Below are 15,698 nucleotides of genomic sequence, written 5' to 3' on the forward strand. Positions count from 1 at the left end.
GATTATTATTTTTATTATTTTCTGGGTGTCCATCCAAATGAATGGAATACTTGCCATGTAATATTTAAAACGTTCCCTTTAATTATTGATTATATAATTCACAATTCATGGTGTTTTTATTTTGATCTTTCAGACAATAAACTGCTCATGTATTTTAGAGAAAGACAGAAATGTATCACAACAAGACCTACATTTCAAAGTTAACACTCATATTCTTCTGGTCACCCTGAAAGGATCTTGATAAAGCCGTCCATCACAATAGAAAGAAGAGTCAGATCCAGTGAACTACAGCTGGACCGTCATTACTGACAGATGCTGCTCTTGTTCTGTACTGTACTCTTGATCTTTTCTCCTTTAGCCCCAAGGCGTTAGTGAAGTAAAAAGCCTTTAGCTCATCAAGATGAGACCTGCGGTGAGACCACTGAGCCGTTACTGTGATGGCGGATAATACTGTAAGAAAGCGAGGGAAAACCTCTGTTTCCCTTCTGGTCTCATTGTGTTGATTATTCAGAGCTTCATCATTAGCTGGAAACTCACATGTGAGAGGAGGAAAGACAGAACGGTAGAGAAGAGGGTTTATTGTGCCACAGGCTGCAAGCTGCCATTAGTCCTTTCAGCAACTGCTCTCCCTAAGGTCCTCTCTGTTCGATACAGACTCGCTCATTCTGCTTAATGAAGGAAATATTCAGTCACTGGCTGCTACTGTTGATGCTACAAACCAACTGATTCTTTCTTAAGCCAAATCCCTGTTTGAGTGGAGACTTTCTTAGACATTGAATTTAGGTGCTGCTTTGTACAGATTGTGAAATTCATTCACTTCGGATAGTCAATTTTATTCTTTCACGAAACTAAATGAGGAAGCTTGTTGTTCTGCTAGCATTAGCAACGCTGTTCTTCAAACTGAAACGACAGGCTTGTGTGCTGGCGCTGTCATGTTGAGATAGACGGGGCTTTAACAGGCATGTGGAGAATTGTGCTTTTGACCAAAGATGTTTCCTAACCACCAGAGTTCAGTCGACTGAGGACAAACCCACAGGGACACTTGTGTTTATTGCCGGCACATTGAGCCGAAAAAGGAAACTTGTTCCTCCTGTGTTGTAGTACGTCATGTTCATTTAGCCTGTTTATTCACCTCAGCCTTAATTGTTTACTGAAGAGCTTGATAATTGAAAGTTAACAGGACTTAAGGCAAATCATTTTATTCCTGATTTCAGTTTGGTTTCTACATGTTGTTGTTTTTTGTCTCTGCTTTAGATTTCAGCTACTTTTAATAAAATGAGCAGATGTTAACAGCATGTCTCATTCAACCTCAGGCTCAGATCTGTGGAGGAGGTTATTGTTGGCTTATGTTATCAAGAAGCGAAAATGCCAACCTGCATATTAAAAACAGCATCATCGTTAATCATAGTCGGTAAAATGTCTCATTTCTCTGTAAATTATTGTTATAATAAAGAGTGTTCATATGACTGAGGAAACTGAATGCCTCAAGGGATGTTACCTAATTAAACGCCCCTGGTGCTCATGCGAGTCATTCACACAGATCAATACTGTCTCACAAAGACTTTATATTAAAGCTAGTGTTAGTGAAGACTAGTTGAAGTCTGAAGATCATATTTAAAATGCATTATTAATGGATGAATATGATAATTAGGGTTAATTGCATAGCATTTGCATCTTCCATTAAAATAACTTTAAAGCACAGAGTTATTTAAATATTCACAATAGTTGTTTTTGATTGAACAGTCTTGTTTCATATTTCAGTCATATTTCAGCCTATAATAATTTATTATAAGATTATATTCAGATTGAATTCAGACATACTATACTCTTTTGGCATACTATTTTTCGCATAATATATAAGTATTCGGATTCGGACGCAGTACATGGCTTATACAAATCGAATAAAGGTGAGACTTACAAGGGAAAACTAGAAGAGGAACTAAACAAGGCAAACTAAAAACTGAAGACTGAAAAATAAAAGGAACACAAACAGGAAATGCCTGACACTATAATATTATATGCTTACGAATCATGAAAACAGTGTCAGACTGCAAAAAAAATATTCTTTTTCATCTAGATTTTTAAGCAATTAACAGTTGTTGTTAACAGTCATTACTGTAATCACCAGCTACTTGTCTTGACACAGCGTTTTGAACCTCCATAAAAACGCTGATCTGTTCCTAACCCGACATTAGCATCACCAGGTTGTTGCCATAAAGACAGAAAGTTGTTTTGTTTGCGTGAAACATCACAACACCTGTTGAATTCTGTCATACAACACATATCACACAACTGTCAGAAAGAATTAAACAACAGTGCCGGGAGAATATTTTGGTTACTTTTCCATATTCTTTTCCTTTGCACAATATTTTCTCTGAGCGATGACGCTTCTTAATAGGCCTGCTTAAAATGCTCTGCTCAAGCTTCATCTAAAGGAGCAACAATTACAGCCCAATTTAAAAGTCAATGATTTATTTAGGAGACTGTTATGTCACTCACGGGTTATTTCAATGTCAGTGACTTGTGTGTGTGTTTTCACTTTTTAAAAAAGCGTGAGTGTTCATCTCATTCATTACTGTGCTTGCGGACAGTATAGGGAAACCGTCAGTGCCTCATGATATTTTTATGGGGAGTTCTTTTATTTTTAATGACTATTTCCCATGAATAATTCAAAAATAAAAAGTAAAAGGATCTTTTTATTGAAATGATCAACTAAATGGCCTTATTCCAGTTGCATGCTATTAGAATGTGGTAATAATGGAAGTGGCTCTCAAGATCCAAAACATCCAGGGTAGACAGTGACACTGACGCTCCCAGAGGACATACCACCTCGTCTTCCAGTCAAACAAGAGCCTATCTACTAAGTCCGCACCATCATGGACTCCCGGCGATGAGATCCTTGGCTGGAATATCTGGTTGACTGGGACGATTATGTCCAGAGGAATGGTCGTGGGTCCCTCGCGATTATGTCCTGGATCCAGATCTCACTCAGTTTCACGTCGACCATCCTGATCGCCCCGCTCCCGCTTCGTCCCTCGTCTCAGGCGTCGAGAACCACCTCGTGGGACAGTATTGTCAGGATTCCACCAGCTTCACTCACTCCCCTCACTTGTTCACAGTGCCCTGATCATCACCTGTACCTCATCAATTCACCTCCCTTTATATTCAACACACTCATTGTCTCATGTCTACATGACACTACAGACCATGCTACTTACCTGCAACTTACACACTACCTACTTGAGTTCTGTCGATCACCTGCTAACCTTTACACGGAAGTCCAGTCTCTGGTCATCAGCCTGTTCCCAGTAACTCCATCCGAATCTGTAAACAAAGACACTGGTTATCCTTCAGCTAAGTTCCATCCTGATCCTGATCGTCAGCTTGCATACTCGCCATATCTCTGTCTGGATCTGCAACCTGTAAATAAACACTTCACTTGCCACCTGTCTGACTCCTGTTCCATTCGTGACATGTCTTGTGTTCACATCAATCCTGACAATACACATTGAATATTTTCATGTAATCAGTGTGAAAGAATAATAGACAGTGAATGTTTCAAATGCTTTGGCATCATAGACTGATTAATTGATTATTGCTCATTAGACTAGTTTAATATCTGATACTTGTTAACAACAGCTTGGATGCAAAGGTGTATGGAAATCATTCTGTACCTCCAAACTTGCAAATGACTGTCTTTCGAAAGAGTAGGGGTGTAACCCCGGCATCCTGGCCAAATTTGCCCAGTGGCCTCTGTCCATCATGGCCTCCTAATCATCCCCATATATACCAATTGGCTTCATCACTGTCTCCTCTCCACCAGTAAGCTGGTGTGTGGTGAGCGTTCTGGCGCAATATGGCTGCCGTCGCATCATCCAGGTGGATGCTGCACATTGGTAGTGGTTGAGGAGATCCCCCCTCTATATTGAAGCGCTTTGAGTTTCCAGAAAAGTGCTATATAAATGTAATGAATTATTATTATTAATATTATTATTATTATTATTATTATTATTATGATTTGGGATATGCACATATGTGTTAATAAAAATGGTAAAAACTAAATTGTGTTACTCATAACGGTTGAAATTAATTCATGCCTGAGGTTAACAGCTACTCAGCTTTGGGTTTGCACTGGATGTCTATTCCTGAATTTAACATCTTAGATTTGGCTCATTTTATGAATATTTTGGATGTTTTTGAATCACTGAGCAGAGCTGTTACTCAAATATAGATTTTGATGACTCTCTTTCCTTCTGTGATTTATAACAGACTAAAGGAAGAAGATTCCTCATCTAAATTAGTCACAAACCTCTTAAAAAAGAAGCTAAAATTCTTTGCAGTTAAACAAGATTAATTTACCTTGATATGCTAACTTGATTTGCTACTTGAAACGGTTGTAAATTCTTCACATCCGCAATTGTCTGCTGCTTATGTTATTGCAAATCAGTTTGTCTGGAAATGTTAAAAGCCTCTTTGGTTAACAATGGGTGTCCGTGAGTAACTGTGATTAATGTCCCAATTAAATGTGTGTTGGGTGAATCTGTCCTCTGGAATTTAATGAGTCCGTTTCCAAGTCTGATCACTTCCTTTCGCCTGACCTCTGATTCGGAGTGCTTATGTGCCCTGCATGAAATTATGAGAAATGAAGATTAATTTCCGCCATGAGTCAGAGTAAGGGCTTTAAGCTGGAACATAAATATGATCTCAACTAGATTGTACTTTTTCTGCGAGGTGCTCGCTCGCTTGTGTAAAACTCCTTGCTGTGATGCTTGGGTCATGGTTGCTAAAGCGTTCTGGTTTATGCATTTTCAGATTTGTGAAGTCTTGTCTCAGTGTTTTTGCTCTAAGGCTATCAGCCACTTTTCTTTGTTTCCACTTTCATGGGAAAGTTGTGAAGGTTAAAAAAATTTGAAGGGAAAGTCGGCAGATAATGTGAAACAAAAATAAATGGAGAAAAATAAATTGACAAGAGCCCAAGGTCCTGCTGAAATACATCTGGGATTTGATGTGCTCTCCTAAATGACAGTGGATATGTGCTGTTAATGCTCATGTCTGTGTTTTTAGAACTGATCTTATGTTTTATGGATGTATGCAAATTAAACACGACTGTAGCCATACAAGAGAAGGATTTTTTTTTGTGTTTCTTACAGCACATTATGACTCCCCACGCAGAAGCACAATGCCTGGCAGGTTTTCTAAACGAATGATGATGAACAAAATGAACTGTTTGTAATCAAATGTTAACGATGTGTCTACCAAAGGGGAAATATGCTTCAAATGTGCTGCTAGTGTCTTATCCTCCTACTCTCTCTCTTCTCAGAGCGGGGTATTTGCCCCAAAACGTCCCCTTGCAGATGATCTCATATTTGTCTCAGGAGAGCGAGTTTCTGCCCTGGCACGCTGCTAGTCGAGCTCTTTACCAGCTGGACAAACTCCTGGACCGCACTGAAGACCACAGCCTGTTCAGCGTGAGTCTGATCTCACATACGTTTGGTGTCTGTTGGATTTTAACCTTGACTAGTGCAATAAGAAAGACACAGCTGATATCTGGCAGCACGTCTCAGATGACTCGACAGATCGAACTTAAGACTTCCTCTGATCATTATTCCACTTCAGTACAGGCACAATGCCTCTTTTAGAATCTCATAGATGTGCAAAACAGAGATTTCCACCATCGGTTGTGTTTTAATGGCTATATGTTCGGAATAGTGTAATCATAATATTTCTGCAGTAAACAGTGTGCATGTTGTGGGGAGTGTGCAATAGTGTGCATGTGTGTGGGATTCCCAGATGCAATACTTTTTCCCACAATGCACTTGACTTGACAATATCAGATGTCATTTTGATCTTTTTCTTCTAGATACGTTATTTGATCAGAATGAGAAATGTAAATTTTTTTATATAAATAATATGCAGTGTATAATGTGCAGCATGCTTGTATATGACAGTGTGAGACAGTCTCTCTGTTATTTGTCCACCTGCTTTCATATTCATTTATCACTTTGTTATTCAGAATAGCATTCACACGCCTACCCACAATCCCTCGGTGCACATGAGTCATTTCTGCCCCTCCTCTGTAATGGACGACCCTTTAGTGTCTGCAGTGAGTGTGTGATGAATTTAATAGCGTCTTCTCTCTGTAACTCTCATTTATTGTGTTTACTGTGAGACAGAGCAGATGTTTAGCATGTAATGCAAGACAGGAAACAGCTGGAGCAAATTAGTCAAGTGCCTTCAAATCATGTGACCAGGTGTCTAAACCTTCATTCCAGTGTGTGTGTGTGTGCTCCGTCACTAATTATCAAACTGAGGTTACTCTGTTGGCAAAATTATAACACATCACTCAATGTTTGTAGTAACAGCTTGACAAACACACCTGATCATCATTACGGTCCGCCACAATATGGAAAACAATGTCCTCTAACGCTGTCCCAGTGTTTATTGTGTGTGCTTTTATCCGCGTAAATGTAAGTGTGTGTGTGTGTGTGTGTGTGTGTGTGTGTGTGTTCAGAGTTGAATAGCAGCATAGCAGGGTCTAATTGTGATCATTCACTTGTCTCAGTAAGAGGGCATGAAGGAGAGCAGTCATGCTAAATTAGCCATGACATCACCTGCTGTTACATTTCCCTCAACCGTATGGAGAGTCAAAACACACACACACACACACACCGTGTATAAACATGACAAAATATTCAGTTTGAATCAGCATTCTCTCTCATTCTCTTTTAACGAGGACTCAGCAGCTTCTGTTAGTCAAACGGTGCATAATTATTTGGCCAGACAGTTATGTATGTAAAGTCTAATATTAAAGCTGAAAGCTAGTTCATAAAATCTTAAACATTTCTGAATGACCCATTTTTTGCTGCTTAGTTTTCATAAATGGTCTGGATGTATTCGGGAGTGAGCTTTATACATTTACAAATTACATGTATCAGTGGGCCAACAACATGTTATTTCAAGGGAAATGTAAATCAACATGGCGACCGACTGACCCATCTCTTATTTTGTTTTGCACTTCTGTTTGGTTTTGCTTTACTTGTGTTTTATTATATTTCTTTTTTTTATTTGATTTTTGTTGTATTGTTTTGCTTTATTTCCTTTGCTTTTTGTTTCGTTCTTCAGGACTATGTTCTAAGACAGGTGGAACCAAAGTATCACAAGTTGGGCTGGCCAAACACTTCCCCTGACGCCTCCTTCATGCAGACGGCTTATCAGGCCGAGTGAGTCTTGAATTTCATCTTTATTGAATTATGTATTACACTTATAAGCTTCTATGTAGTCTAAGTAAGGACACCGACATTTTGAATCAGACATTTTCCACCTCAGAGATGGGAATGACCTCGGTAGACATGTTTAATTTTTCATTGTTCCCCTTCCATCTTTAACTTCCTGCTGCTGTTCTTCCCTGCTGGTATCCATCCCTCTTTCCTCCTCAGAGAGTTGCAGAGAGAGGTGATCATGCTGGCCTGCAGTTTTGGAAGCAAACACTGTCACCGCCAAGCTGTGACTCTCATTTCAGACTGGATTTCCAGCAACAAGAACAGGTGAGCAAATTTACATTTACGTGAGTGGCTTCTCCTCGCTCCTGTATAAAGAATCAATCTTCAAATCAGTTATTGGGCTTATTCATTGTCTAAACCATTCAAACATCTCATCACTCACTTAACTTAACTCACTCAATTACTCACTCTGCAAATGTACGGTAGGCTATATGGATTGTCAGAAATTTTATAAAGTATATCATGATTATTTATTATTTCATATGACCAGGTGTCATTAATAATATGCATTTATAGCTGATTTGTTATAATTACTGCAATTTTATTGCTAAAATCATACAAATATTGTGAAAACAAACAAACAATGGTTGGTTATTTTTTATCATGTTCAGCCCTGCCAACATCCATACAGCAGGAGCTCTATCAAGTGTCCATGGAAACACACAGTCTGATTTGTTTTCTCTGCTGCCCACAGCAATGTTCACATGCATGTATGCAGTCTCACACAGTCAGGCACACCAGCCTTCCGGCAGGCACTAATGGCCATAATGGAGAATAAACAGGATTGTGTTTGTGTGTCTGAAGAAATGTTTTCACCATGCACAAGATATTGTGTTTGCCAAGTTTTTAGGAAAACATTTTTTGTCCTTGAGACAAACAGTTGGCCGCCTGCCTACCAATACACAAAAGACCACACACACATTAGCAACCTCAAATACATTGGATATTGCTGGCTTCAAAATTGTGCCTTAAAATGGACAGACCTTAAATACACACACAGATGCTTTATTACACATGTGATGAGTCACATATTGACCTTGACTTAATGTGCTTTTAATGACTTATCGAGGTATCTAATATGACATGAGCTTTTCTGATAGCAGCAGTTGCTCTGTTTAAAAAGCTGTTTTGCCTATATTCTTGCTTTCAACATGTGAAATGCACACACAGTTGTATTCAGCCAGTGTTTGACCTGGTCAGGAAAAGATTTTCCACTCTTTTGCCCTGAAACGGCTCAATTGCTCTAACAGTGGCTCTGTAATTATTACCCCATGGAGTCCAGTGTGAGGTTTCTGTTCGTGTCTGAACTGACAGTCTGTACTGAACACAATCCCTCCTGATAGACGTATCATCATGTGGACAGCTTAGTTTAATTTGCTGACAGACAGTGAGAGCTCATGAAAGGCACCTAAAATGCTTTAGTTTCTGGTGTACGACTGTCAAGTCAACAGATGGAAATAGATTATTTCTGAAATGCATCTGCTAGAGTTGCTGCCTTTCTTCTCGACTGTTTTTATGGTATCAGTTTTAGCATACTTTTGATACTATTATAATTTCGACTACTTTTGCATTTTATTGAATGTGCCTTGACTGTGCTAAGTTTCAAATTGTGCCATTTTCATCTGACCTGACAGCAGACGTTTGGATCTTCAGTTTGATATTCAGGGATAAGCAGCACATAAAAGAGGAATGTGTTGACCTTTATGTCTTTTTATGGTTTAGGTGATGATAATGTCACAGGAATGACCCAGCAGAGTTTATGAGCTGCAAAGAAAGGCTTCAGATCACTGGCCAAAGACAAACTCTGACAAAACCTCCTCGTGTGCTTTATTGATTAAAAACAAGATACCACAGACTGACTAAACTTTTAGTGCAATTTTAGTCTTTGTTTGAAATTCACATTTTGTACATTGTTTTAAAAACAAAATCCTCTCACAGACATAGACTCTGCAGAATTTCATTACCGCCTTTTATTATAAATGTGTTACCTCCACACAGCCAAATATTAGAGCAAGTCAAACCATCATATTCAAGTTAATATCAGAAGTAAAAACAAGATTTATGGCTTGGGTTCCTTTTTATTCTGAAAATACCTTATAAAATTCATGAATTTTCCAGATATAATGGCAGCCCACGGGACGGCACAAATATTATTATTTAACTGCGTTTCTGAATTCGCATAGGCTTCCTGTCAGTGGCAATCATAAATAAGACATCTCCTTCACAAGTACGGAAATTTCAGTCTATACGCTCCAATTGGATGTGACATGATTTTATAACTTACTGAATGTGCCGTTCTCTATATCGCTACATTGAAAACTCCCAGAGGCTCCGACGGCTCATCCAGAATCAGCAGGTCTTTATTGCGCTTTGTTTGAGCAAATCAAAAGTTCAGTCACTGTATCGCCAAAGCTCCTCCAGAGGTTTAATATTATTTCTTCTTGCTGTACGAATATTGCATGCATCGTCTCACAGCCTGAGAGATACTTTTCTCTCCGTGTCCTTCTACTGTTGACTGTTATTCTTTTCTGAGATTTATAACCAGATGATATTATTGGTCCATTCAGAGGTCATACTAATGACCAGTATATCTCTAGACTACATATATTGCATTGTGACTAACTTTGGTAGGCCTGCAGTGATCATTCGGGTCATGACTTTTAAAACGATTTTCATATATGCTTGGTTTTATTTATTGACATTTAGACAATAGACAGAAACAGAAAAACAAATCTAAACTTTGCACATTAGCATAAAAAATAAAACATGCAAGAAACAACATTCACGCTGTTTTTCATTGACTCTTCTGGAGGTGAAACGTTGACTTGTGACTTGTTATCTTTGAACAGCCCTGAGGACTCTCGAAACTTCTGCTGTGAAAAAAAATAAACTCTCTTTAGGGAAATGTAAACAAGAATTAGGTGTGAACATGATGTGATCCAATGGCGTGTGAATCTAAAATAACCCCCAGTAAATGTTTAATGAGCAAACTTTATCACAGTGAGGAATGCTAATCACCTATAGCATTCGGTGTGCATATATGCTAATAATAAAACTAAAATAAAAATTTGTTACATTTATATAGCGCTTTTCTGAGTACTCAAAGCACTTTACAAAAAAGGCCACCGCCAATGTGCAGCATCCACCTGGATGGCAGACATATTGCGCCAGAACGCCCACCACACACCAGCTTACTGGTGGAGAGGAGACAGTGATGAAGCCAATCAGTGTATGGGGATAATTAGGAGGCCATGATGGAAAGGGGCCAATGGGCACATTTGGCCAGGATGCCAGGGTTAAACCCCTACTTTTTTTCTGAAGGACATCCTGTGATTTTTAATACATCTATTTGTTATGGCTCCATCAATACAGTTCTAAATGTTAATTGTATTGAAATGCTAACTTTAGCATTTAGCTGTGAAGGTTTACCTCAAAATATCCAAGCATAAATGTGAATTCAGCTTTTGTTTTCAATCAGATATTTCAATCTTCTGTCCCACAGGATTCCACCTAATGTACGGGACATTGTGTACTGCACAGGCGTGTCTCTGATGGATGAGGACGTGTGGGAGTTTATCTGGATGAAGTTTCACTCCTCTACAGCCATCTCTGAGAAGAAGGTTCTTCTGGAGGCCTTGACCTGCAGTGGCAACATCTTCCTGCTCAACAGGTCAATCGACACACTTACCAAATCATTGACAATAACATCAATTTAAATAACAAGTTACTGGACCATAACACATCGCTCAATCATTCTTAGTGGGAAGGTTTAGCATCTAAAACAAATCTTCCAAATTGCCATTCTATTGATAGCTAGAAGTATCTGTAAGTCTCTGGAGGATGTATGGCACTCCTCTGACTATAACTCTGTTTGAGGTCTGCTGTACCTCATGAAGTAATCCGATTCAATCCCTTCCACCACATCATGTCGCTCACACCAGCAGAGCTGCACTCACTCCTCTGACAGGGCTGTAAAAACAATGGCTGCCGTTGGAGCTTTTCCCACAAGTCTCCATGGCACCTTAAATCCTCTCCCGACTCAATAGCTGGATGAGGACGGTGACGGATTACACCCTGTCCAGCCCAGTTGAGGATCTCACAGCCCACACATATTTTGAAGCAGTTCTCTTAGGATTCACTGTGAGTTTGACATCTCCATTTATTCAGTTGCATTTGGTCATTGTTTTATAGATGCTATGAGAGAAAGAAACTGGCTCGTATAAAGAGACCCACCCTGACCCCTCTCTGCAGTGAGTGTTCAGCACTCAACAGACTGATTCCTGTGGGAATCTTCAGTGTGAGTCGGTTGAGAGGTGGTTTTCCTCGCTAGAGGAAAAAGATAAATAGCATCGCACTTAGGAAGCACATATTTTTGTGCTCTACATCCAGGCAGTTTATCATTATGTTATAATACTATTCATCACATTAAAGTCAGCAAGGAACATTTTCATTTTTTTTGTATTGTGGTAATTGCATTCTTTGAAGGTAAAATCAATGAGTATTACAAGCTCTCATTGATCCATGACTCAGGTGTCATACACAGTACACCTACTGTAGATACAACATCTAAAAGTCAGGCAGCTGAACCATGAATACAAAAGCCTCTGCAAGAGGAAGACCACTTGCTTCTTATGGTAACTTATCAAGTAGTATTGTATGTGTTTCTGGATCAACATTCCTTTCAACCAATAGGATTCGGTTTAGATTTTAGAGAGACAGGGGTTGGACAATGAAACTGAAAACACTGGCCAATATAGTGTTGGAGGTTTTTTTATTCCTGTTTACAGTGTGTGTAGCCTGATGGCCAATCTTCACTGATATTAAATTCCACCAGCAAGAGCAGAGTGTGAAACAGGAATTAGCAGAGCAAAAGCACAGCTGTACATAAAATATTGCAATCCACACAACATAATGGGAGACATTTCAGCGTGCAGCATGATAATGCACCAATACACACAGAAAGACTTGTGACAGAATGGTCTGATGAACATAAAAATGAATTTGAACATCTGTCATGGACTGCACAGTCACCAGATCTGAATATTATTGAGCCACTTTGGGGTATTTTGGATAAGCGAGTCAGGAAACTTATCCACCAGCATCACATATTGAACGGGCCACTGTTCTGCAAGAACAATAGCTCAAAATCCCTCTTACTCGGTCCCTTTCACTTGAATCTGTCATTCTCAAGATGAATTTATGCTGTTTTGGCCACAACAAGAGGCAAATTACAAATTGTTGTGGTCAAAAACCAGGTTTCTGTTTCATTGTCAACGCCCGGAGCACTTCCTTCTGATTTTGTGGTAGTTATTGGCTGTGTTGTAGTTGAGACCAGGTCATTGAAGTCTGAGTCAAGTCTGAGTCAAGAGAGAGTCTACATGCCCCTGAATCAATGTGTGGTCTTGGATCTGTACCAATAAAAAATATGGTCTTTTCATGGACTCAGGAGCATGTGGACTCAGTCTCGAGCTTGACCACCCTCTGCTCTTGTTCCTGGCTTACATTAAGTTGGCTTGACACCAACAATGGTTATTGGTAAGGGTTACGTTCACTGTAAAAAAATATTGTTGGTTTAACTTTTAAAAAAAAAGTAACCTGGTTGCCTTAAAATTTTAAGTTCATAGAAATGGAAAAATTGAGTTAATACAATGAAGATTAATTTAACCTTTAACCTTAATATCTCGACCTGTGGTTAGAGGCATAGTTTCTAGATTCCATGACATGTTGACTTAATAAATCCTTATCTTGAGCAAAATAAGCTGACATTCAGTACAACCGGTGTCTTTTATTTACATACAATTGTCAGTTACGTCTTTGAGTTTGTCAAGAGATTTAAAGCACCGTTTTTGAAGACTGCGCATGTGCGAACGTGCTCCAAGAACGAGCGTATGATTGAATCTGGAAATAAAGCGAAATAACTGAGAACAATTACAAATATTCCTCAGATGCCATGTCTGTAATTTATATCAAAACATCTAGCATTAATTGGATCTCAAACAGTTTCATTAAAATAAGTTATTACTCCACCACGTGTGTGATGTCATAAACCAACGTGGTTAAACGACCACTTTGCGACAGTATGGTTTTGGGAAACAGTCGTGACTAACTAGTTGTTTTCTTCAACGATGCATCGTACTATGGTAGTGAAGCATCAAGTTACGTCATTGTACTGGAAACACACCCCTGGTTAGAGCTGCCAAACCATCTTGGCTGGTAGTTTGGATCTGGTAAATGTGGCTAACCATCTTCTAAAACACATGTTGGAAGAGTAAACTAGATGAACTTTTTTAAAGAAATGTGCATAAAAAAATCACAAGGAACTTTTTCCCCCACCACACAACCAATGATGAGGGGTGAGAACAGCAGTAGTGATGTGATGGTGTTGAAAGTGCCAGACAAAAAAAAAAAAAAAAAAAAAAACAGCCACTAGCAACACTCATGTGCTAATTAGAAACTAGCACCTATTGCTCCAATGCATGTTGTAAGCATGATGTGTGAAGGACCTGTTACTGAATTTTTAACTGTTGATATCTGGAGCTCTACACTTCTTTTTTTCTTCCATTTAATGAATTCCCATGTAATAAAGGTGTTTGGCATATCTGTTCAATGTGATGATAATGCCTCATTCATTGTTGCCTAGAGGATTTAGTGTTGCTTTATGTGCTTCAAATATCTTTCATTAATAATAATTGTTTTAGTGCCATATAATGAATGTCTAATAATGTATTCAACTTCAGAATTAAATGAAATCCATAAGGAAGCTTCAAAAACCTAAACTAATGCCAATGTACCAGATAGAGTGGAGTGAGGACTCAAATGCAGAGTAAATTTGAAGCTTTAAATTAAGTGAAACATAAATCAAACAAACCAAACAAAAGAAATCCAGGTCTCAAAACTAAATCCAAAGACATGACGTGGCAGGCACAGAACTACACACAACATAACCATACCATTAACAACGAACGAGCACAGGACAGCAAACACAGGAAGGCTATATAGGCAGGCAACAATGAGGTAAATGAGGATAACAGGTGGGACAATTAAACCAATGATCAGATAACAAGGGGAGGGATCAAACAACGACAAGAGCACATGGCTCAACATAACTACCCAGATAGCAAACTGACATTGAATCAACGTGGAAATATGACATCGAAACAACGATGATCTGACATTGTTTTGCTCATCGAATTAACGTTGAACCAACGTCAGACGCGTCATTCTTTCAAAACTAACGGAAAATCAACTTGAAATCAACGTGTTGTTTCAACGTTATGAAAGCAAACCAATTTTCGATTTTCATTTACCTTTGAAGAATGCCTCGTCTGACGTTGGTTCAACGTTAATTCGATGAGCAAAATCAACGTTGTTTCAATGTCATGAGAGATGTCGTTTCCACGTTGATTCAATGTCAGTTTGCTGTCTGGGTAAACTCATGTGCATGACAAAGACAGGACAGACATGTGACACCAGATCTGTTGCATGTTATTGAAACCACATAATAATCTCTTAGTGTGTATAAATTAACATGTCCAGCCCTAAAATGCCCTGGATTTGTGTCTGAATATGACTTTAAATCTGGCTACCCGAACAGCGTGACTTTGGAAAGATCAAACGTTTCTTAACAGCTCTATCATGATTCAAATGTGCAAATGTCTGAGTACTTCCCTCAAATGAAGTCCCAAAGGAGTGATTCCTTAAACCCTGATTAAAAAGTTTAAGTCTAACTTACTCAGTTAATGGTGGTTCTCCTTTAAAAAGCCATTTAAGTATAAAACTATACAATCTGTCATGAACCCGTCTTCTTCCGAAGTGATGCTGGTGGCATCATTTCATTCAAAATATTTACATTTACATTTAATATTAATATTTACATTTTACATTTACAAATTACATTTTTTTATATATATATAATAGATATATAGAAAGTATTATTGAGTCAAATGTTGGTGAAAGAGATGCGTCTTTAGTAGATTCTTGAAGATGAATAAAGACTCAGCAGCTTTGGGTTGAACAGTCAACATAAAATGTTTCATTGACTACAGCAGCATTCATACGTCCATCTTTGCTCTAGTGTTGGACATCAAAAACAGGACCTCTAGCAGCAGTTCACTGATTTTAGATGCACTTAAATTTCACACAGCATGCACAAGCAAAGCCCCCCGTCCCAGATGAGTTGTGTGTGAGAGTGTGTGTTTGTGATATTTAATCTAGTAGGCCTCCTTCCGTCATTTGTCGACCATGGGTATTGCGCCCTAAGAGTGCCCAAAGTGGTGGATGTCAGTGTGTGTGTCTTCCGACTAGTTCTCCTCTCCTGGCTTCAAGATCTTCTCCTCGCCTGTATTTAGCTGTTTCTTGAGCATAGTTAGCTGCAGTGTCCTCCCAGATATCTGTATTGATGTCCAGGGCTTTCATGTC

At 38.8% G+C, this 15,698-nt stretch overlaps 1 protein-coding gene across 1 annotated transcript in view; it reads left to right on the forward strand.

Moving 5' to 3' along the window:
* Positions 1–15,698, forward strand: part of LOC120476938 (thyrotropin-releasing hormone-degrading ectoenzyme) — a 105,819-nt gene that overhangs the window by 86,010 nt on the left and 4,111 nt on the right. Inside the window, exons 13-16 of the mRNA XM_089126721.1 lie at positions 5,321–5,468; positions 7,123–7,220; positions 7,437–7,544; positions 10,783–10,950. Of these exons, the coding sequence (XP_088982847.1) occupies positions 5,321–5,468; positions 7,123–7,220; positions 7,437–7,544; positions 10,783–10,950 (522 nt within the window). The remainder of the gene's footprint in view (positions 1–5,320; positions 5,469–7,122; positions 7,221–7,436; positions 7,545–10,782; positions 10,951–15,698) is intronic.

Source organism: Pimephales promelas, chromosome 24 (assembly GCF_988280905.1).
Source record: "Pimephales promelas chromosome 24, fPimPro1.hap1.1, whole genome shotgun sequence".
In the NCBI taxonomy this organism is placed as follows: Eukaryota; Metazoa; Chordata; class Actinopteri; order Cypriniformes; family Leuciscidae; genus Pimephales; species Pimephales promelas.